The sequence below is a fragment of the Hyperoodon ampullatus genome (genome assembly GCF_949752795.1).
Source record: "Hyperoodon ampullatus genome assembly, chromosome: 19".
In the NCBI taxonomy this organism is placed as follows: Eukaryota; Metazoa; Chordata; class Mammalia; order Artiodactyla; family Ziphiidae; genus Hyperoodon; species Hyperoodon ampullatus.
In genome coordinates, this window is record NC_136932.1 from 53084872 (window position 1) to 53109914 (window position 25043).

Here is a 25043-nt window from a genome sequence, read left to right on the forward strand (position 1 = left end):
GTTGATAAGACAGAAGTTCCATTTATCCTTCTCCCCTACCATAATACCATTTCTAGCCTTAGAGAAAACGCTGTCATCCATATGATAGCCATCTCTCCAGACCTTCTCCTAGGCATTTTGATTCTATACACGCATACATACACACACACATACATGTATATACATACATATTCACATATACGAGAAAATAATCGAGTTTTATAATGTATATAACTTACATGCATAATATTCAGTGGTATGCTGGAGCCAGCTCACAGTTGCTAGTGAGAATCAGTTATGCACATCTAGCCCCAATTCTGGATGTAGTGACGTTATATTGGTAGATTGAAATCATCCACATTAGGAGTGGTTACACAATGGAAATCAGCAACACTAAAAATCAGGGCTATTTTTTCTTTAGGGAGCCAGTTTTTAACATTTACCAGCACATCACTGCTCACATATGCGTGCGCGTGCGTGCGCACACACACGCATACACACACATCCATATATATATAATGAGCATTTGAATTAAGCACCATGATGAGTGTATTACATGTATTTAATACTCTTATTATCACTTGGTAGATACTGAGATTTTTTTAATAGCCTTAAATCCCAAATATTCTTTCACAGAGCCTATGGGTATGCATATACCAGTACACTTCTGTATATAGTTTATTCTGAAAGATAGCTCATTGACCCAACAACATTTATTGACTAGTCCATTCTTTCCCAATAGTCTAAAATACTGTTTTTCATGACCTTGCATTAAATTTCCTATAATAGAATGAAACATCTTTAATATATATAAACCCATGATTTATAATGATACTTAAAAGCAAGGTATTGGACATTACTGTATGTTGCTTGTTAGCAAACTCATTATTCTAAAAATTGATAATTAAAGAGAAAGTACCCTGCCTTTCTTGTATCAATTTAATAAGATGACCAAGTAGTTGATGAGGGAAAGTTTTTCCTTATTGAAGAATTTCAGAATAAGAGATGTTGGAAATTAAACTTATTTTGTTGATCATTTTATAATATATACATTATGGTATGCACCTGAAACTAATGTCACATGCCAGTTGTACCTCAGTTTTTAAAAAAGGTAGAAATATAAGAATCACTGTGTTGCTATTTCTAATGAAACAATATACCTAGGCAACAAACATCTGTGTGTGGTTTTGGCTAATGAGTCTTAATGTTAGCAATGTGGAATAGTCCTACCTATATCATGTGCTTTCCAATATGATGTAATTAGGATGTATACAACATCATCTATGAAATTAAAACTGAATTTAATTCAGCCACTAGATACAATGAGCACTTCTTTTTTAAAAAATTATTTATTTATTTATTTTTTATACAGCAGGTTCTTATTAGTTATCTATTTTATACATATTAGTGTATATATGTCAATCCCAATCTCCCAATTCATCCCACCACCACCCCATCCCGCTTTCTCCCCTTGGTGTCCATACATTCATTCTCTACATCTGTGTCTCTATTTCTGCCTTGCAAGCTGGCTAATTAATTTTGTTAATTAGCACATTAAACAAAATACATAGATAGAGGGACAAGTTAAATACCATGAGAGTGCAACTAGTGAAATCTAAAATGTGGGAAGTTCAATACAAAAACCAGGCTCTGTGGCAGGGCTTAGAAGTAATTTTAGAGAATAATATCTAAATAGAAGGTGTAGACCTTGTTTGAATCCTGTTTCATACAAATCAAGTATGAAAATACATTTTTCATACAAATGGTGAGATTTGAACATTTGGCTTAGTAGATGCTATTAAGGAATTTAATATCCTTATTTTTTTGTGATTCATACAAGAGTGTGGAATTTGCTTTAAAATAATCTAGCCATAGGGGAGTGTTGGTTAGATAAAAAAGCAAATACATGACAAGTAGGGATATGGTTGTGTTGATTACAAGAGTCTTAAAAGCCATATCAATTTACCAACTAAATTCAATATGTGAACTTTGTTTGGAGCCTGATTTAAACAAGGTATAAAAAAGACATTTTTGAGACAGAGAAAATTGACCTTGAACTGGGAGTTATATGATTTTAACCAGTTTATTTTGCTGGGTCTGTAATTGTGTTACTTTTTTTTTTAAAGCCCTAATCTATTAGGCATATAACCTGAAGTCATGCTGAAGTAGTTATTGGTGAAACAATATGATATGATATCTCTAGTTTGCTTTTGAATATTCTGGCAAAACAAAACAAACTAAGAGATAGATTGAACACAATATGCAAAGCTGGGTGATGCTGATATTGGTGGTTCATTATAGCAATCTCTGCACTTAGTGTATATCAGGAAATTCCTCTAGGGAATTCCCTGGTGGTCCAGTAGTTAGGACTCAGTCAGCACTTTCACCATGGGGGGACTGGGTTCAATCCCTGGTTGGGGAACTAAGATCCCATAAGTTGTGCAGCGTGGCCAAAAAAAAAAAAATTCCTCTAATAGAAAGTAAAAATAAAGCAGTACCTTTTACCAACATTATGCTGTTTTACTTACTTTAGCAGATTTATTGTTCATTTTCAAAAACTTTCCCAGCTATTCTTTGGCATTTTCTCATTGAAATGCATTTTAGAATAACCCTATTAAGTTATATAAAGAATATTTTGGAGTTTTTTATTTGGATTGCATTGAAATTACATTTTAATACAGTTAGAATTCACATCATTAAATGTAGAATTTTTGCATCCAATGTTATTTATTGCTGAGGTATCATAAACTATAGATTGTTTTGTATTAGATTTGTATCTTCCTGCTTTGCTAGACTCTACTGTAAGATCCAGTACTTTTTCAGTAACATTTCCTTGGATTTTATAAGTAGAACATACTTTCTGACAATTATGATAATTTTTGACTGTTTTCAATTTTATTTTTCTTGTTAACATTAGGTTGGAACTCTAAAACAATGTATACCTATACAAGTGATAGTTGTAGTCTTTTCTTTGTTAATAGTACCTCCTTTATTTTACTTTCTTATTTTGCTCTATTGCTAGCATCTGGTTTTACCCCAATTCCATGCTGTTTTTATTACTTTAGCTTTGTAATATAGTTTGAAATCAAGAAACTTGATGCTTCCAACTTTGTTCTTCTTTGTCATGATTACTTTTCTTATTTGGGGTCTTTGGTAATTCCTACAAATTTTAGGATTTTTTTTCTAGTTCTGTGAAAAATGCCATTTGAATTTTGATAGAGATTGCATTGAATCTGTAGATTGCTTTGGGTAGTATGGACATTTTAACAGTATTAATTCTTCTAATTCATGAGCATGGATTATTTTTTCATTTATTTGTGTCTTCTTCAGTTTGTTTCATCAGTGTCTTATGGTTTGCAGTGTGCAGGTCTTTCACCTCATTGGTTAAATTTTCCTATGTATTTTATTCTTTCTGATGCAATTGTAAATGGGATTATTTTCTTAATTTCTCTTTCTGATAGTTTGTTATTAGTGTGAAGAAACAACTGATTTTGTATCCCGTAGTTTTACTGAATTTATTAGTTTCATCAGTTTTTTGGTGTAGTGTTTAGGGTTTTTGTATATATAAGATCATGTCATCTTCAAATAGAGACAGTTTTATTTCTTCCATTCCAGTTTGAATGCCTTTTATTTGTTTATTTTTTTCTTGCCTAAGTGCTGTGACTAGTACTTCCAGTACTGTGTTTAATAAGAGAATCACAAATGGGCACCCTTGTCTTGCTCCACATTTTAAGCAAAAGCTTTCAGCTTCTCACCATTGAGTATGATGTTAGGTGTGGGCTTGTCATATACGGCCTTTATTATGTTGAGGTACGTTCTCTCTATACTCACGTTATTGAGTTTTTATTATGAATGGATGTTGAATTGTGTCAAATGTTTTTTCTGCATCTATTGGGATGATCATATTTCATTTTGTTAATGTGGTGTGTATCTCAGCACCTAGATGCAGACTGATAGGAAGCTGACAGTGGTCTTTAAAGTACGCAAATGTACTTCTTTCAGGGGAAGATTGGGAGAAGGACATTTTAGTCTGCTGCCTCTATGCTGTGCCCTGGGTGGATAGCGGGTTAAGACAAGTCAGTTAAAACTATGTAAATATCCCATTCCTCATCAAGCTTTGTATTACTTCTTTTATTTACATATATCATTTGATTGAATAGATTCTTTATTAAATGGGTTATAGTCATTCAATAATTATTTTAATACTCAAAATATCCCAGATTTGGCCAGTTGGAGCCTATTAGCTTGACATCTATGTACTTTTGACCTATCTCCATTATTCTTTGACAGTGTCCTTAACTTTCTGGTACAATGAACTTGCTTACTCTTATTTAGTAACCATTTGTTTTTATTTCTTTTGCATGGAAGTTTTTAATTAGGTGAGCATTTTAGGTAAAGATTTACTATTTCAACATGCTGCTGGGCACATTTTATTTAAAAAATTTTTTTTTTCGTTGAAGTATGGTTGATGTACAATATTATATGTTACAACACAGTGATTCACAATTTTTGAAGGTTATGTTCCATTTATAGTTACTAAAAATACTGCCTATATTCCCTGTGTTGTACAATACAGGGCACATTTTATTTCTTAACTCTGGTTTTTTAATCCCTGTCCTGCCCTCCCTACTTACTGATATGCTGTACCTCAGCTATAATCTACTAGAATTATTTTAAGCACCCACACCTTTTAAAAAAATTTTACACCTATTTTTTTTTTTTTTTTTTTTTTTTTTGCGTTACGCGGGCCTCTCACTGCTGTGGCCTCTCCTGCCATGGAGCACAGGCTCCGGACGTGCAGGCCCAGCGGCCATGGCTCACGGGCCCAGCCGCTCCGCGGCATGTGGGATCTTCCCGGACCGGGGCACGAACTCGTGTCCCCTGCATCGGCAGGCGGACTCCCAACCACTGCGCCACCAGGGAAGCCCCTACACCTATTTTTGATCCTCTTTTGCATTAGAATTATTTGTCACTTAATTTACCTTTATTTCCAACCGGAAATAGAGATCTTGCTTAAGCTTCTTGGTGTCTCTCATCCGTAGAACAGTGCCCTGCACATGGACAAATGTTTGTATGTACTAATGTTTGCTAGTGACAATGCTATTCCTATTTAACAGGTAGGAAAACCAAATAGACATTATTAAAATTATGTTGTTCTATGTCACACCCTGTAATTTAGGAGACTGGAAATTTTAAACATCAAGATCTAAGGAAACTCAATTAATGACCATAAAATTAATTTTTATAAACTTCTACTGAAAGTAATTTTGAAATGATATATAAAATTTAACACTGATGATGAAATCTGTATGGCAAGTGATCTATCTGCCTTTGAGTATTTTAAAATCATGTCTTTCTGGAATCTTCCAAGGATTCTGAGGCTACTTTCATCAGGCAAGAAAAAAAATCAAATATGTGGATCTAATTATGTTGAATTAACTTGTTTTGTGATCTGTGACTTGGGATATCCTCTGCATCTGACAGTAATTTTCCTCATAAAGTACATATGCAGTTAGAAAAATATTCTTAGTTTTCATCAATGAAGTTGTATATAGTAAGACCTTACAATATTTTTTAAATGTACTTCTGTAAAGTCTTACTGAAGCAGACACAAGTAGTTTTTGTACTTAACATGCTAATTTTGATAAATGGTAAACTTGCTTTTGAAACCTCTGCATACATGTTACTTTTACTTTATCAGAGCAGTCCTGCAAAATGGTATGATTAGTATGTTTAATACTCAAGGGGAAAAGTATCTAGCTATTTAATATTATTAATTGATAGTAGCTGATGATCAGTTCAGGAAAAAAGAATCCATGGTGCAGGAAGGGGGAACCCAGATGGAGCCTAGTAGACTCCCTTTGTTGATGAGAGTCCAGGGAGACAAAGATCATCGAGTTCTCAGGACAGAGCACCAGAGAGATGGAAGCTGCAAAGAAAGAACCCCCGAGATCTGTAGAGAAATCTGCAGCCACAGGAAGAACGACATCATACTAGTAAGGAAGAAGTAAAATTATGTTTATTTAAAGATGACATGTAGAAAATCTAATGGATACTACAAAAAAAGTTAGAACTAATAAGTGATTTTAACAAAGCTTCAGGGTACTACATACTAGGAAAAAATAATTGGTGATTTTAAAAAAATTAGTTAAAATTTAAAAATAGTGACTATACCATGTGCAAGACTATATTCTAAAACGATAAAACATTGCTGAGAGTAAAGACCTGAATAAATAAAAGAGTTAAACCATATTCTTGAGCTGGAATACTTAATATTGTTAGAATATCATTTCTGTCCAAACTGATCTATATATTCATTGCAATCTCCATCAAAATCCCAGCAGGATTAAAAAAAAATTTTTTTGGATAGAAATTGAGAAGCTAATTCTCAAATTCATATGGAAGTACATAGGACTTATACTGGGCAAAATAATATTGAAAAAGAAAAACAAAGTTGGAGGGTTACCACTACCTGATAATAAGACTTATTAAAGCTATTAAGACATTAAAGATAATAAGACTTATTAATTCAGGAATGTTTCCATACATATGTACAATTGATTTTTGACAAAGGTGCAAAGTGGAGACAAGTTAGTCTTTTCAACAGTGGTAATAGACTGTCTGTCTGGGTATTGATGTGCAAAAAAAAAAAGTGTTAATCCATATCTCATCCCATATACAAAAATTAACTGAAATTGGATCACAGATTTAAATATAAAATCTATGATTATAAAGCCTTTAGAAGAAAACATAGGAGGAACCCTTTGGATTAGATACAAGTTGTCTGGTATCTACAACACATTTTAAGGAGCTCTCAAAAAGTCAATGAGTGGAGGAACTCGATCTTCGTACAGTGCTGTTTGGAATGTACAATGGTACTGCCACTCTGGAAAATAGGTTGGCAGTTTATGAAAATCTTAACATAAGCTTGCCATTCCACCCAGAAACCTCAGTTACAGGCAGTCCACAACATTAAATTCACATTGTTCTGGACGATATACAAATTTACTCCACATTTCTTTCCTGTGGTTGTCATAACAAATTACCTTAAAATAACAGAACAAAACCAAATTGCCTTAAAATAACAGAAATTTATTTTTTCACAGTCCTGGAAGGCAAAGGTCCAAAATCAAGGTGCTGGTGAGGCTGCACTCCCTCTAGAGTTCTAACAAAGAATCTGTTCTTTGCCTTTTCCAGCTTCTGGTGACCCTCAGCATTTCTTGCCTTATGGCCACGTCACTCCAGTATCTGCCTCTATGGTCTCATTTCCTCCTCCTCTTCTCTGTGTCTTTTCCTCTTTGTATCTTATAAGGGTACCTGTGATTCCATTTAATGTCAACACTGATAATCCAGGATAACTTCTCCAGATCTAGAAATTAATCATATATTTTGTCATATAAGGTAATAGTCACTCTTTGGGTCTATAATGTACTGTATGTAGGTTCCAGGGATTAGAATCTGGATGTGTCTTTTTTAGAGCCACTATTTACCTCACTACAGTCCACCCTCTGACCCTTCAAATTCAGGATTATTTCATGTGTAAAATGTATTTACTCCATACAAACATCCCGGAAGATCTCAACACATTACAACATCTCCTCTAACTCTAAAATTTCTTTAAAATATCATCATCTCCAAAGTTCAGATCTCCTCATCAAAATCATACAAATCAGGTATGGTTGAGTCTCTGCATATGATCCATCCTGGAGCAAAATTCCTCTCAATCTATGTAGAAGGAGAGGATACAGAGAGAATGAGGCAGGAAAAAAAATGAAGAAATAAAGATGGAAAACTTTCCAAATTTATTGAAAAAAAATTGAATAGGACAAAACACAAGTTTAACAAGAACGTCATAGTAAACTTTCTGAAAACCAAAGCAAATCTTGAAAGTAGCCAGAGGAAAATAACACGTTACATACAGAGAAATAACATTTGAACAAACTGTTGACTTCTCATCAGAAACTATGGAAGTCAGAAGGCAGTGGAATAACATGTTTACAGGACTGAGAGAAAAAAGTACTGGTAATCAAAAATTCTCCATCCAGCAAAAGTATCATTTAAGAATGAAGGAGTGAGCAATAAACCTTGCACATCCACACTAGAAATCATGCACAGGGAAATGATACCAGAGCAAACTTGGATATCTTGGAAGTAATGAAGTATGTGAGAAACAATCAATTTCTTATTAGCATTTTTTCTCTCTTTCTTTTAATTCATTTAAAATATGTAGGAATGTTAAAATTTTAAATTTAATGTTAAAATAATTTTTATATGTAAGAAATTTTAACATTTTCTCAGGTTTATATTGTATACATGTAATGCATATAACTATAGCATAATGGACCATTGGTGCTTCAGTGGGAGCAAGGAACTATACTATTTCAAGGTTCAATGTGCTACACCTAAAAAGACAAAACTTCATATAAAATGGAATTCTAAAAAATGTTCAATTCATTCAAAAGTAGGCAGAAAGGGAGGAGCAGAGGCACAAGAAGCAGGGGGGATAAACAGAAAACAACATTAAATGGTACATTAGCATTCAGTCATATACATAGTTACAGTAAAGTTTAATGTATTCCAATCTAAAGGACTTCCAACTAAAGGAACAAGTGATCTATTAAAGATTGTCTTTGAATCTTTAATATGATGATAGTAAAAGCATGTTAAAAGGTACCTCAAGCAAATAATAAACATAAGGATATTAAAAATTTGACTATATTAATATCAAGTAAAATAGAGGTTAAGACAAAGACTATTACCAGAGGTATTTCATAATGTTCGAGTCAAATTATCAGGAGGATTTAAATGTCTATGCACCTAAAACTGAGTTTAATAACACTTTCTCAACATTTGATAGAACAAATAAGGGAAAAAAGGCAAATATCTGAGCAATCCCATCAACTATGTTGTCCTAATAGATAGTTCAGCAACTAACCCCAGCAACTGTAGTATATTTATGCTTTTAAATTATGACATCATGTATACTTTGAGTGGTATGAAACAATGGATAATAGATGGGGCAAAGATTTATAATTGATGGATTTAGATGGAAATCACTGTACAAGGCAGGGCAAAAAGCAGGCCTGATCAGTGGCTTGATTCCAGTCATTCTCATAAGTGGGTGGATTCTTACCTTGGGAATTAGTGACCCAGATTCTTCAGGTACCTGCCATGATTTGCTTGCACAGCTCATGGCCCTAAAAGAGGGACATGTGCAATCTGCCAATATGTAGTCTACTTCATGGCAAACAGACCATTGGCAAGGCCATCGGCAGATGACAAGTTTCGGTATAAATATAACAGTTCTAGTCCTTTGGAGTATTTGTCTAAAGCAGGAGTTTTCTTTAAAAGGCCAGATTGTAAAATAACTCTGCATTCTACATGTATTACCTCTGTCACTGTAGTGCAAAAACATCCATAGATAATACATAAATGAATGGGCATGATTGGTCCACAGTTATAGTGACCCCTCAAAGTAGAGCTGACAGCTTTGCATTATCCTGCTGTGTTGACTGGTCCTTAGATTTGTCCATCCACAGTTTTTGTTGGTGCTGTGCAGCTGCCCTGGGCTGGCGGACACCATCACTTTTCATTTTAGCCAAACCATCAATCAGGCATTTAAAGGAAACTCTGTGATTCAGGGGCTTATAGAACCAGTGGCATTGCTTCAGGCAGTAGAGTGGGTGATAAAGTAGTGGTAAAAACAAGGTGCTCCTAGGGCCATTCTGGAACATATTCTGGAATATACCATTCCCACTTGACTAGCAAGCCCTGTCAGGCCCTTCCCACCGTGCTCATCATCAGATTTGAGTTGACTCATCCCAGTGTGGGTCTGGAAAATCACAAAGCCTCCATGGGTCAGTTGTTCAGTTACAAGAACCTGGTAGCAGGTTAGTAGCTGCCATCTAAAAAAGGGAGCGTACTTGGTTGCTGGATCAGGCAGGTGGCGATGTTGTACTGGGATAACACCGCTGTGTCCTTCAGCAGCCATTAAGTCTCTACCTTGACTTTTTCCTACTGGGATTCTGTTGTTTCTATTACATAACATGGGAAGGAACTGGAAGCCTAGTAGGTGAGCTGTTGTGGGCTTGTCGCATTGTCACCTCGATCTACATGGCAGAGGATACCCCCTGACACTTAAAAACATGTAAGTACAATCAATTAAGCCATTAATACTATTTATACATTTATCAACATAAACGACAACAATAGTACACCCGCAAGGTCATCTTAGCTCCTCTTCCCTACGGTGAACTGTGCTTACACTTTGTTCCAGGGTATTTTTCCTCCTATGAGGGCATGGGCTGTTCCCCCCTACACGAGAACATGGACGAATGTGTTTAAGGTGCACATGCCAGTTTTTCCAGTGACGGCTGCCAGGGGATCTCATTATCCCCTGTCTTGGTGGCAGGGGAGGCTAGTCTGTAGATACTATGGGGGCAGCCAGGAGCGTTAGCGGTTTTTCCTCACTTGGCCAAGTGTTGGTGCCAGTTATTTGCTGATGAGCAGTGGTGCTGCTCACCAGCTTCCAGCGAGTGTCCAGGCACCACAGCCCCTTTCTTTCTGCCCCCACTCCCATCACTGCCACGGTTCACACTGCACTCCTTGGCATTTTGGGCCACCCCCCATCCTTGTCTCCACTCAAGTTCAGGCTGCAGCAGGAGCCGGCTGCACTAGCACTGTTTACAAGGTGTCACATTCGCTTTTTTTGTTTGTTTAGATTTTTATTGAAATAATCGTCGGTTCATAGGCACTTGTAAGAAATTGTACTAAGAGATCCCATGTACACTTTACCCAGTTTATCCCAATGGTAACACTTTGCAAAACTAGAGTATATGACAACCAGCATATTGACATGGGCGCGATGCACTGATTTTTTCAGATTTTACCAGATGTGCTTGTGTGTGTGTGTTTGTGTATGTGTGTGTGTTTAGGTGTATATAATTTAATCACGTGTCGGTTTGTGTATCCACCACTGCTGTCAAGGTACTGAACAGTTCCCTCATGTTACCCTTTTATAAGTAACCTAACTTTTACAGTTTGTTTAAACATCCACCCGGACTATTTACAGTTTGGGGATATTATGAGTATGTTAGGTGAACGTAGTTTTCATTTCTCTGGCATAGATGCCCAAGAGTTCAGCATGCTGCTTATTTGATAGCTCATTTTCAAATTTCTAGCACCTAGAAGAGTGCAAAACATGTAATAGGGTTCCCATGAATGCATTATTGGATAAATAAATGAATCTGAAGAATTGGTATGGGGAGGGAGTAGGCAGATGAGATAGAAGGTGTGTGTGGAGTATCTGTCTTTACCACATCTCCATTCTAAGCATCTTATTCTCAAGCAAACTTATTGCCATTAACATAACCTCATCTGAAGGCTAGGACCTTGGCTAGTTAGTTTTTGTGATATGGGACTTGTCTTTACGGTTTTGATTGCCATTCTTACAGGCTTGTGAAAGAATAGTACTCTGGGATTTGAGACTTTTTATCCAAGTACTCTCTGCTTTCGGGTTTTCTTTCTTTTTAAAAGAGAGTTGGAAAGGGAATTAGTAATTGAATCATTAGGCATGTATTTGCCTACAGAACCAAATACAATGGTTTAAAAAAACAACCACCCAGGGTTTATTTTTCTCACTTTACAGGAAGGCTGCTGCCAGTTTGGGTACCGTGTCTCAGTGACTTTTTTTGTTCTTTTTCTTGTGATCACTTTATAATTGCCACTCCAGTGGGCATCACTTCTGAATTCAAAGCAGTAAGGTGAATTCAAAGCAGTAAGGTGAATTCAAGGAGTAAGGACAGCTTCAGTGATGTTAATTCCTTTTGTCAAGAAAGTGGATACTTTTCAACACCTGCTGTAAGAGAGGCTTTGGGAAGCACATAGGAAGTATCTGTAGTGGTGGCAGGTGAGGGAGTGAAGGTTGGAGGTTGGGTGTTCTATTTGCCATCCACTAGTTACATCTATACAACCATAAATCAAGGTATAGAACATTTTCATTATCTCAGAAAGTTTCCTCCTGCCCGTTTCAGTCAGTCCTCTGCCCCACTCACACCCTAGGAAATCATTGCCATTACTTCATTTTTAAAAAAGAGTATCTTTTATGTAATTTCTAAGGTTTGGTGTGGGGCTGGGGGACTGCTGTTTCTGGTAAGTTTATTTTTTTTTCTAGCTCCATATTACAGACTTCAGGCCAGTATCAGAGTCATTATCTGAGTTCTAAAACTGCAGATTTCTTGGTCACGTCTTCCCCAAGACCTCCCAACACCTCCTGAATTGTAATTCTGAAGGTGGGACCAGAGGATCTGTATTTCTTACAAATAATCTAGGTGCTTCTTAGTCTACTAAAAGTTAGAGAATCTCTGCTTTAGATTTTAGGATGTTAAAATAACGCTGAATTTTAAAATTGCTGTTATTAGTTAATTGGGATTGGGGGGTAAATTTGCGGCATAAATTTGGAGCCTTGTGCGATGCTCGTTTCTGTATCTTAGATGCTTAAATGTAGTAACACTTAATTCTAGTGCTCAAATACTCTTGTTTTATATGTAATTTGAATTCAGCCTGTTCTGTGAATGAAATATACACTCGAGGTTTGTTTTTTTTCTTTTTTTTTTTTTTTTGGTTGTTTGTTTTGATAAAATGTTGGACGTAATTATTCCATATATGTCTGCTATATTAGATTTTGGTTGCCCAAAATATTGTTTGGATGAGTAAATCAGTGAAATTGATTTAGATTGCTGAAAAAAATACTTGTATAAGCTAGAATTACTGGCATATAGCTGCAGTATGTTTTAAGGAACAAATACTTCAGCTTTCTACAGGCCTAATTGGTTTCTCATAGCCAAACTTTACATCATTACAATAAGAAGCAAGTGTGAGATGTTATAAATATGCCAAATAATACATTTAAAGAGCAATAAATTATATAACCAAATAGAAATTTGTAAAACATTTAATTAAGCACTCTGTATTTCTTATTTATATCTCATTAGTTAAGAATTCTGACATTTGCTTATTTAAAAGCTCCAAATTGATAATAATGAGTGTCCTAATGAGGGTTCCCAGTCTTTCTTACTTTTAATAATGTATGAAAAACCACCCAACTTGTTTGATAACATGAACAGTTGTATCATTTTGCATTTTGTGGATAGGCGACTTGTTATCCTCTGTAATGTTATTTAAAGGATTAAACTTTCTCTAGTTTCTTGACAGCTGATGTCTTTGGCAACTCTTCTCTGCTCGTTTATGTATCCTGATGTGTCTTTAAGGTCACAGAGCAGAATCACTTCTCTAATAGCAGTTTTCTAAGTAAGCTTTTAGGTGGAATTCTGTCTTCTTGCCTTGATACTGTTTGTTAGTACCACCTCATATCAGAAGTATTCTTAAAATGAAAGAATGAAACTTCTTTTCATTGACAGACCAGGAAGTCATCTTGATTATAAGTGTTTTGGAAAAAGGTTTTAGATAACATGGTTTAGTTCCACTGTGGATGGAACATAAGTTACTCAGTAAGCCTAAAGATGGTTTTCTTTGTATGTTTGATTCTGGCTTGTGTTAATGCATTTGATACTATAATATTAAATTTGTCTGGGACTGTGTTTCTTTTCTCTCGCTTCTGCTGTTTACACTTTTCTTTGTCCTACCCCTTCCTTTTCTCCTGCTTTTCTATAAGTCTTTTAGCTGAAAGTTAGTGTAAGTGAAATAGAGAGGTAAAGCACTGGAGGAATGACTTTTTATTCGTAATTCTAGAATTGCTGGGAGTTAAATTTCTCAGCGTAAAGAATCAGGAGATTCTTTAATTATAACATTAATGTGTCATTTGGATGTGTCACAGTAATTGAAATGGACAGGCATGGGGCTCAGTTTGGGGTTTATCCATGTATTGATAATTTTGGTCTGTCAGTTGTCTAGCAATGAAATATCCTGTTTTGATGTAAGACTAAAATTTCTTTTTTATTTCAAAGATTCCAGGCTCTTGTACTTTGATGAATACTCATAGCTTTTGCTTGTAGAATATTTCTGAAGTATTAGTCAAGATTTTAAGCTGAATTTAAGCTTATTTGAAGATGTAATACACTGAAAATCAGCTTCTTTGACTGCTTGAGGAGTTTTACTCACAAGTTTTAAATCCTACTCACAAACATCTTATCTTTATTTTACTATACTTTTTTGTCTGGGTTATTTTTTTAAAGCACGGTTTGACATTTGTTTTACGTGATGAAAAATTATTTTAGTTTATCATTTAGTCAACATAGAAATCTTGCTTAAGTATCTGTGATTTGCCTTTTTTTTTTAAAGGCTTGGTTAGAACAATATGGAATTTTACTTAGCTGTCTTTTTTAAGTATAAAAGTAAACAGAGACATTTTTGTTCAAGTTGTCATCATTAGACTGATATCAAGATAAAAGTAATAAATTCAGTTTGCTAATTTGAAAATACTGGGACTTCTGTATTTCAGTACCTGATAAATGTCATACAATTTAGTGACTAACTTTACCTAGATCAAGTTTGTGGCCAGTCAGTTTTTCTGTAAAATTTTTTCTACAAACATAGCTACATTCATTGATTTACATATATTTTCTATGGCTACTTTGTCACTGGAAGGGCAGGGAAATAGCTGAGAGAGACGTATGGCCTGTAGTGTTTGCCAACCACTGCAAATACATAAGTTTTTTCTTTTTTTTTCATTATTATCAAAGTGTTTTTTTTTTATTTGAGTAAGTTTGACATGTAACATTTTATAAATTTAAGGTGTACAGCTTGTTACTTTGATACATTTATACATTGCAATGTGATTGCCATTGTACCCGTATTTATCACATTATATAACTGTACAATATTATTGTCTATATCAGTATACTGTGCATTAGATCTCTATGGCTTATTTACTACTCGTTACAAGTTTGTACCCTTAAACACTGTCAGTCTTATCTCCGCCTCACATCCCCTGGTAACCACCATTTTAGTTCTGTTTTTTACAGGTTTGCTTTTCTTAGATTTCACATATAAGTGATACTGTAAAGTTCTTTCTCTGTCTGACTTACCACGTTTAGCATTATGTGTTCAAGGTCCATCCATGCTGTCACAGTTAGGAGGATATCCATTTTTCTAATGGCTGAAATATTCTGTTGTGTATATATACATGCCACATCTTTTTTCTCCATTCATCCGTTGAAAGACATTTGGATTGTCATTTGGGTGTTTTGAGACATTTTCTCTTCCCACCTCTCTTTAGGGTCCTATATCTGTGTCTGTTGAAGAAACTTCTACTTGACTTTCCTTCAGTTACCTTCATCTCCACTGCAAATTCATTCCCTTGCATTCACTCCCACAATCATCCTTCCAGAATTGAAATCTTGACTCCTTATTTCTTAAATAAAATCCAGACACCTCTTGCGCTGGCTTTTGCTCACTCTCATGTTGTTTCTGACATACTGAACTACTTGCTCATCATTTCCATCTTATGTCTATGCATCTATATCAAAAGTAGAATATCTGCATATATCTAAATTAGAATGTCCATTGCTCCTTTCTTTGTAAGTATATCCTACTTCAAAACTCAATTCCAGAACCCAGAGCTATTCAGATCATGTGTTTTTGGTGCCACTCTTAACCCTCTACCTTCTTGAACATCTCCTTTTCACCTCTCAGAAGCAGATTTCATATTTTCCTTCCTTTTTGTTACCACTGTGCCTCAAATGTAAGATAGTTATTTCATTTTTATATGTTATATTTTTGTAAATTTCTTATGTCTTTTCTTCCTGGTAGGCTGTAAGCCCAAGGATGATTTCTTATCCACCTCTTTGTTCCTAGTGTTTATTAGCAGGGTACCCAGTGAGTATTCGTTGAGTGAATGATTGGATTAATAACTTTACCTGCATTGTATAATGTATGTTTTAATTTTTGCTCTTCTATGCTTTTTTGGAAGGTAAATTCCTTTAAAGAAATGAACATTATCCATATATCTTTTTTTTTTTTTTTAAATATAGCTCTATAGGGTGAAACCACCTAGGTCCTATTTTCTGACTTGGCACCGTATACAGCAAGGGACAGAATTCCCTATTGTAAATCTTATCAAATCCCTTATGTGGAGTTTTGATCAGTATTCACCATGAATCTAATCTTTAGAAGAAACATTTTGAAAATATAATCTGATGTTAGGTAAATTTGGTAACCAGGCAGGCATTTCTTTTTTAAAATTAATTAATTAATTAATTAATTATATTTTAAAATTATTATTGTTAATATTATTTTTTGGCTGCGTTGGGTCTTTTTGGCAGATTCTTAACCACTGTGCCACCAGGGAAGTCCCCTGGCAGGCATTTCTGTTCATATTTAGTAATATGTTTGTGATATTCTTAGGTCAATCCAAATAGTTTCAATCATTTTTTTGTTTTTCCTTGTTTCATTTCTAGGTACAAGACATATGCTTCAGCCATGACTGTCGCTGGGTTGTGGTCAGTACACTCCGGGGGACTTCCCACGTTTTCCCAATCAACCCTTATGGTGGCCAGCCTTGTGTTCGAACACATATGTCACCACGAGTGGTAAATCGTATGAGCCGTTTCCAGAAGAGTGCTGGGCTGGAAGAGATTGAACAGGAACTGACGTCTAAGCAAGGAGGTCGCTGTAGCCCTGTTCCAGGTTTATCCAGCAGCCCTTCTGGATCTCCTCTGCACGGTAAACCCAGTTTTCTCTCTCTCCACTATTCCCAACAATTCTTCTTCCCTTTATCTTTCATTTTTGAGATCTGGAATAAAATTAACCCATTTTTCTAATTCATTCATACGAAGATAAGATCTTGGGCTCATTTGGGGACCTTCTTTTTTTTAAAATTTATTTATTTTGTTTATTTATTTTTGGCTGTGTTGGGTCTTCGTTGCTGCGCCTGGGCCTTCTCTAGTTGCGGCGAGTGGGGGCTACTCTTCGTTGTGGTGCACAAGCTTCTCATTGCGGTGGCCTCTCTTGTTGCAGAGCACAGGCTCTAGGTGCATGAGCTTCAGTAGTTGTGGTGTGTGGGCTCAGTAGTTGTGGCTCACAGGCTCTAGATCACAGGCTCAGTAGTTCTGGCGCACAGGCATAGTTGCTCCGCGGCATGTGAGATCTTCCCGGACCAGGGATCAAAACATGTCCCGTGCATTGGCAGGCAGATTCTTAACCACTGCGCCACCAGGGAAGCCTGGGGACATTTTTAATTTATTAAATCATTTAATAAATTGAAGTTAATATAGTAATGGTGACCATTACCATGCTACATTGACTCCCTAACTTTTTTTTTGAACTTTAAATTAAATATTTATTTGTGTGATTATGTTTTAAATATGTCTCTGTCACCAGGCTATTAGTTCTATTAAATGCCCATTCTGTATGAACAGAACTTATTACAGTGCCTGCCAGGCACAGAGTAAATGGAGATCTGTTGAATGAATGAACGGGTGGATGGATGGATGGATGGAGGAGTGTGTGAGTGAGCGAATATGGAAACAGCAGTCCCCACACTTCAACCATTCCCTGTTGTGCTGGGAATTCTGCCTTCTATTTTTTGATAAGTTCTCTCCTTCTTCCCCAGTGACTGCCCCCTTCCCCCACCCTAGCAGAGCCCACACCACTCTCCTTGGCCCCAAGGGAAGAACCAGATCTCTTCAGCTCACTTGCCACGCTCAGCTAACTCCCTAACTTTTTCACTATATAAGAGTTACTTGATGTCATATGTATGGAATATGATGTTCAAGACTATTTTCATAAATTTAGAGATAGAATCTCATATCTATAGATCTTTTCCAGAAAACTCTGGCTTTAACCAGAATCAGTGCTGTAGTTCATTCAGAAATATTTATTGGGCTTCCCTGGTGGTGCAGTGGTTGAGAGTCCGCCTGCCGATGCAGGGGACACGGGTTTGTGCCCTGGTCCGGGAGGATCCCACATGCTGCGGAGCGGCTGGGCCCGTGAGCCATGGCCGCTGAGCCTGCCCGTCCAGAGCCTGTGCTCCGCAACGGGAGAGGCCATGGCAGTGAGAGGCCCGCGTACCGCAAAAAAAAAAAAAAAAAAAAGAAATATTTATTGTTGGAGAGGAATAATCTTGAGTCGTATGTATTTTAGAGCAGCATTTGCATTTTATTTTAAAATATTGGGTTGGCCAAAAAGTTCATTTGGGTTTTCGTAAGATGTTACAGAAAAACCCAAACAAACTTTTTGGCCAACCTGATACATCTTTGTGGGATTTCTAAAAAACCCACGTATTAGTCAGTATTTTATCTAGAGCAAATAGTTGTGTAACCATCACTCCAACCAATAAAGGAAACATTACTAGAACTCCATTTTTGTGCTCCTTTTCCATAAAAATAAGCTGTGATTCTGACTTTTAGGGTAATCACTTCCTTACTTTTTAAAAAAGTGAACTATTCACTTTTTTTAAAAAACAGAGTGTGTATATATTCAACTTCTTTAACATGTTCGTGAGATTAATTCATGTATTTTTATGTAGGTTTAATTCATTTATTTCCACTGCTCTTACATATTCCATTGTACAAATATATTTTTACTTATTTATCCTTTCTCCTACTGTTGATGTATATTTGGGTGGTTTCTGATGTGGAGCTATTATGTATAATGAAGAGATGAAAATTTTTGTCCCTGTTTCTTAGTGCAAATGTGTGCTTATTTTTGTCTTGTTTTTGTTTTTTGTTTTTTAACATCTTTATTGGAGTATAATTGCTTTACGGTGGTGTGTTAGTTTCTGCTGTATAACAAAGTGAATCAGCTATATGTATACATATATCCCCATATCTCCTCGCTCTTGAGTCTCCCTCCCATCCTCCCTATCCCACCTCTCTAGGTGGTCACAAAGCACCAAGCTGATCTCCCTGTGCTACGCGGCTGCTTCCCACTAGCTATTGGTTTTATATTTGGTAGTGTATATATGTCCATGCCACTCTCTCACTTTGTTTTATTTTTGAATTGAAGTGCTGGATTACAATGTATGCGAATCTTGGCCTTGGGAGATAATATCAGAATGGTTGTACCCACCAGAATGAGAGAAGATATTCATTGACATTAGATGACACTTTGTTTTTTGGAGCATTGCAGTTTTTCCTTGACAGATGACCAATTTAGATTTTTAAGTATAGGGAATTTTATAGAGCGAGATTATGGTTCCTACAGAAAACAACCCTTATTTAATTGATTTGACATTCATACAACATAAAATTAACCATTTAGATGTTAACAATTCAGTGGGATTTATTACATCACAATAATTTGCAACTACCGCTTCTGTCTAGTTCCAAATATATTGTCTTCACCCCAGATGAAAACTGCATATTCTTTTTCTTTTTTGGGGGCTGCACAGCATGACCTGTGGGCTCTTAGTTCCCCAACCAGGGATCTAGTCCGTGTCCCCTGCATTGGAAGGGCGGAGCCTTAACTGCTGGACCGCCAGGGAAATCCCCCAAACTGCATATTCTTTAAGCAGTTCCTCCCCACCCCTCTGTCCCCAAGCCCCTAGCAACCACCAGTCTGCTTTCCATCTCAATCTATACCTGTTATGGATAGTTCATATAACTGCAGTCATAAAATATGTGACCTTTTGTTTCTGGCTTCTTTCACATAGCATAATGTTTTAAAAGTATAGCCACATTGTAGTATGTGTCAGTACTTCATTACTTTTTATGGTTGAATAATATTCCATTATATGTATGTACCACAGTTTTTTATCCATTCATCCACTGATGGATATTTGACTTGTTTCCACCTTTTGATTTTGTGGATAGTGCTGTTACAAACATGTGTGTACAAGTAACTTGTTTGAGTACATCTTTGCAGTTCTTCTGGCTATATCCCTAAGAAGTTAAAGAAGCTAAAATGCTTCTGCTTGAACACACATCCTTTTGTAATACCTAATCAATTCAACATATGTATTTTTTCTGGAGGAAGTTTTAAGATAGACTGAAAAAATATATTGGTAAATAGAATCCTGGGGAGAAATTCTGCAACTCAAAACAGTTTGGGACCTTTTTTTTCTCCTTAGATGATGTTTTGTGCTTTGGCCCTATTATAATTTTTTTAATATTTATTTTTATTTGTTTTTGGCTGCATTGAGTCTTAGTTGCAGCATGCAGGATCTTCCGTTGTGGCGCACAGGCTCCAGAGCACGTTGGCTCTGTAGTTGCTGTGTGCAGGCTTTCTAGTTGCGGCACGCAGGCTGTCTAGTTGTGGTGCGCGGGCTCTCTAGTTGTGTCACATGGGCTTATTTGCCCCCCAGCATGTGGGATCTTAGTTCCGCGACCAGGGATCAAACCCGCATCCCCTGCATTGGAAGGCAGATTCTTAACTATTGGACCACCAGGGAAGTCCCTGGCCCTATTATTTTAGAAGTATTTTTTTTTTTTTTTTGCGTTATGTGGGCCTCTCACTGTTGTGGCCTCTCCCGTTGCGGAGCACAGGCTCCGGACGCACAGGCCCAGCGGCCATGGCTCACGGGCCCAGCCGCTCCGCGGCATGTGGGATCTTCCCAGACCGGGGCACGAACCCGTGTCCCCTGCATCGGCAGGCGGACTCTCAACCACTGCGCCACCAGGGAAGCCCAGAAGTATTTTTTTTAAATTAATTAATTTATTTGTTTTTGGCTGTGTTGGGTCTTCGTTGCTGCTTGTGGGCTTTCTCTAGTTACGGCGAGCGGGGGCTACTCCTTGTTGCAGTGTACAGGCTTCTCATTGCGGTGGCTTCTCTTGTTGCGGAGCATGGGTTCTAGGTGCACAGGCTTCAGTAGTTGTGGCACACGGGCTCAGTAGTTGTGGCTCGCGGGCTCTAGAGCACAGGCTTAGTAGTTGTGGTGCACAGGCTTAGTTGCTCTGTGGCATGTGGGATCTTCCCGGACCAGGGCACGAACCCGTGTCCCCTGCATCGGCAGGCGGACTCTCAACCGCTGCGCCACCAGGGAAGCCCGATAGGCGGATTCTTAACCACTGCACCACCAGGGAAGTCCCTGGCCCTATTATTTTTATAAGAACAGTTATTATTCATGTATATTTATCTAGTGATCCATGATCTTTGAGGTTGAAAATAAGTCCTGGGTGAAAACTGTCATTTAAAAAAGTATTGGGACTTCCCTGGTGGTCCAGTGGGTAAGACTCCATGCTCCCAATGCAGGGGGCCCGGGTTCGATCCCTGATCGGGGAACTAGATCCCGCATGCACGCTGTAACTAAGAGTTTGCATGACGCAACTAAGAGTCTGCATGCCGCAACAAAGATACCACGGCCATAACAAAGATGCCGTGTGCCGCAACTAAGACCTGGCACAGACAAAAGAAATAAATAATAAATAAATAAATATTTTAAAAAATAAAAATAATAAAAAAGTATTTAAATTTTTAAAAAAAGTTTAGAAAGCTGTGAGATATTCATATTTTCAGCCATTTGCAAGAAATTTTACTTCAGAAATAATTACTTACATTCTTAGGTGTGACTGTTTTGTCATATAACTAAATGGTAGTATAGGTTCTTTGAGGGCCTTGCTTTTTGTGTTAAATATTTTTCTTAACTTGAATTTCACTATACACTTTATGGAGCGAGATTTAGTGTGCACATTGGGCAGCTAGGTTGGCCAGAGAACCAGCTGTATTAGTAGAAAAATTTGGAAAAATTTATAGTCTTCATACATCTTCAGAGAGCATTCTTTTGAGCTCCTTTTTTCTTCCTCTTCCTCCTTCTCTAATAAACACACCACATACCAGGTTCTGTGCTAGGCTTTGGGCATACTGTGCACAGTAATTAAGGTCATCTCTGCCCTTGTCTAAGGGAACAAAACGGATATTGAATGACTGAATGAATACCTTTCAATGTATTTTTGCTGAAGGGTGCAAAGTGCCAGTCAATTAAGGATTTGTCATTTGTAAAAGATCAAACAGTTGAAGAGTAATATTGTCAAAATATATTATTTTCTCTCAGCATTATTGTTTTCACAGCTTTCTTCCTATTTTTCCATAAAGCTAAGAGAAGGCATCTCAGAGAGGAGATTATAGACAGTTTAGCAGTACTGCAGTTCTTAAATTCCCTTTTGAAAGCAAGGAATTTCAGGAGATGTTTTCCTCCTGATAACACATGCTAAATTTTTATTATGTTGGAATTCCACCTGCTTTTTCTGTAGATTTTTCGTTTTTAAAGTGCAGACATTAGAGTGATGGTCATTTTTCTTTATGTTCTTTTTGTACCTTACATGTCAAAACAAAATGGGCATTGTTGTTGGTTAGTTCTAAAAATGATGTATTTACAGTTTGTGTGGATAAACAATCTGATGCTAGTCAAAAACAATGTAAACATTTGAACAGGGAGGGATTCATCTTGAAAATGAATCATGGTTTGGCGGTTATTGCTGTTGTTTGTCTGTGCTCTTTTTAGCAAAGTAAAGGAAACTGTTAAATAACAGTTGATATAAGGATATTTCCTTTTTACTTTCTGGATGCAATCCAGTTTAGGTTAGGATTATTTTATCTATTTGCCATTTTTACTTAACAGAGGATGTTTATTTATTTGAAATATACTTTCTCTAAATATCTCTTTCATTTCTGGTCTTGTTGCTTGGACCTTAGTCTTAAGGGGTTCTTAAGATCCGTGAACATGGATAGGAAAGTATTTCATCTTTAGGATTACTATCCTCTACCCAAAAGTAAATGTTTTCTTTCATTATGAATATAGGCAACACATGACAGTTATAGCAGCAGTACTTGTGACATTATCACCAATAAAAACACAGAAGTTTTTGTTTCACATTATATACAAAAAAAATCTTGAAGTGTTTTGTCGAGATGTATTTTGAAATATTGTTTATGCTCACCATTGCTTGGAAATTATATATATATATATAATGTAATAATATTACTGATTTTAATATTACATATATTACTATAGCAGAACTTAATTTTTTAAATAAACTGATAGCTATACTTCAGTATAATAATACGGTTTTCTTTGTAATTCTGTGTATTATATCCCATGAATTTAAAGTATTATTCTGAGAAAGAGTCCACAGGCTTTTCCAGGTTGCCCAAGTGGTCCATGACAAAAATGATTAAGAACCTCTTTTCATCATTTCTTACCTCATCTGTTTCTGTAGCCTCCGGACTTCTTTTTCTCTTTTAACTATCACAAGCATTTTCTTTGTTAACCATAAGTAGGATAATATTCCACTTTTCTGCTTTCAGTCTTTCAGTGTCTCACCATGCTTTTAGGATGTTAGGGAAGGTTCCTTCTCACTCAGCTTCTTGTCCCACCACACCTACATTTCTGTACCCTTCCCTGAAAATGCCACATGTATTCATTTCTTGGCACCTTTTAAGTTTGCATACTCTTCTCAAAATAATTTTTATTCCCTTGGATGCCTGCTGAAACCCTACTTCATTATGATCCAGCTAAAAGTATCACTTCATCTCTTCAGCCTCTTTTTTTGTTTGTTATTTATTTTTGGCCGTGTTGGGTCTTCGTTGCTGCACGCAGGCTTTCTCTAGTTGCTGTGAGCAGAGGCTACTCTTCGTTGCGGTACGCAGGCTTCTCATTGCGGTGGCTTCTCTTGTTGCAGAGCATGGGCTCTAGGTGCGTGGGCTTCAGTAGTTATGGTGTGTGAGCTCAGTAGTTGTGGCTTGTGGGCTCTAGAGCGCGGGCTCAGTAGTTGTGGCGCGTGGGCTTAGTTGCTCTGCAGCATGTGGGATCTTTCCAGACCAGGGATCGAACCCATGTCCCCTGCATTGGCAGGTGGATTCTTAATTGTGCTACCAGGGAAGTCCCTCTTTAGCCTCTTTTAAACACCTCTTGATGTTGTATGTTCTGTATCAGTCTTGGTATTGGCACTATGAATGTGATTTTATTATATTTTAATGTTAGTTGTTCGTATTAACATATGTTAATATGTTCATTGACATGCCTGTGTCTCCCAGTAGATTTACCTCCATGAAGAGAGGGTCTTTTTCTTGTTTATATTTGTATCTTGGCACCTCATATAGTATTTGGTAAAATGTAGATTCTAAGGCTTCAAACCAAAGTTTTCAAAGTTATTAGAACTTAGAAGTTCTAATAAAAACAATTTATTACTTGTCAGAATGAAGAGATTTTCATTCATGGTAACATTGCTTTTCATTTTAACATCTGTAAGATTCTTTAATTTTATTCAAGAACTATTAATTAGTGTTACTATGTCCAGGCACCGTTCCTGAGCTCTAGGGATACAGCAGTGAATAAAAGAGGAAAACATCCCTGTTCCCATGGAGCTGACTTTCCAGTGGAGGGATATGTATCATGCATAGGATAGATGATAGGTGGATGGATGGATGGATGGATTCATGGATTCATGGATGGATGGATGGACAAATGGATGGATAAACAGGTAGTTTTATACGCTATGGAGAAAAGTAAAGGAAGGGAATAGGGCATGCCTGGAGAAGATTGCAGTTTGAAATTAGGATGCTCCTGGCAGGCCTTACTGAGTTGATGACATTTGAATAAAGATCTGATGGAAGTGTGGGAGAAAGTCATGCAGATGTCTACGGAACGTGTTCCAGGCAGAAGAAACAGTCAGTGTAAAATCCCTGAGATGGGAATGTGTCTGGAGTGTTCACGGAGAGGCAAGGAGGCCCATGTGGCCAAGGAACAGTGTGCAAGGTGCAGAGTAGAAGAAGAGGTCGGAGAGGGAATGCGGCCAGATCATGTCAGCCTTTGACTTTTACTCAGAGTAAAGTGGAAAAGCTGTGGAGGGTTTTGGGTGACGGGGTCAGATTGCGGTTTGACAGGAGCAGAATGGTGATCTGTATTGAGAACGCACCATCTGCAGTCTGACAAGAGTAGAAGTCTAGTGAGACCAGTTAGGAGAGCATTGCAGAAATCCAGGAGAGAAAAAAGAGGAGTCAGGGTGACCAGTAAGGCTTTCGTCCCGAACAGCTGGAAGGGTGCGACTGCCATCACATGAAATGAGGACCATGAGGATAAAGCAGCTCTGGGGATAGAGACAGATCAGAACTTTTGGACATGTTTAGTTTAAGATGTGCCTTGACCTCCTAGTGATGTTAGGTAGGTAGTT

General features: G+C 36.9%; 1 protein-coding gene across 2 annotated transcripts in view; it reads left to right on the forward strand.

Moving 5' to 3' along the window:
* The window catches only part of BCAS3 (BCAS3 microtubule associated cell migration factor), a gene marked incomplete at its 3' end in the record, with an annotated part of 574649 nt that overhangs the window by 195169 nt on the left and 354437 nt on the right, over window positions 1-25043 (forward strand). For both annotated transcript variants that reach the window (XM_079725284.1, XM_079725285.1), the window contains one exon: window positions 16395-16659. In XM_079725284.1, the coding sequence (XP_079581410.1) occupies window positions 16395-16659 (265 nt within the window). The remainder of the gene's footprint in view (window positions 1-16394; window positions 16660-25043) is intronic.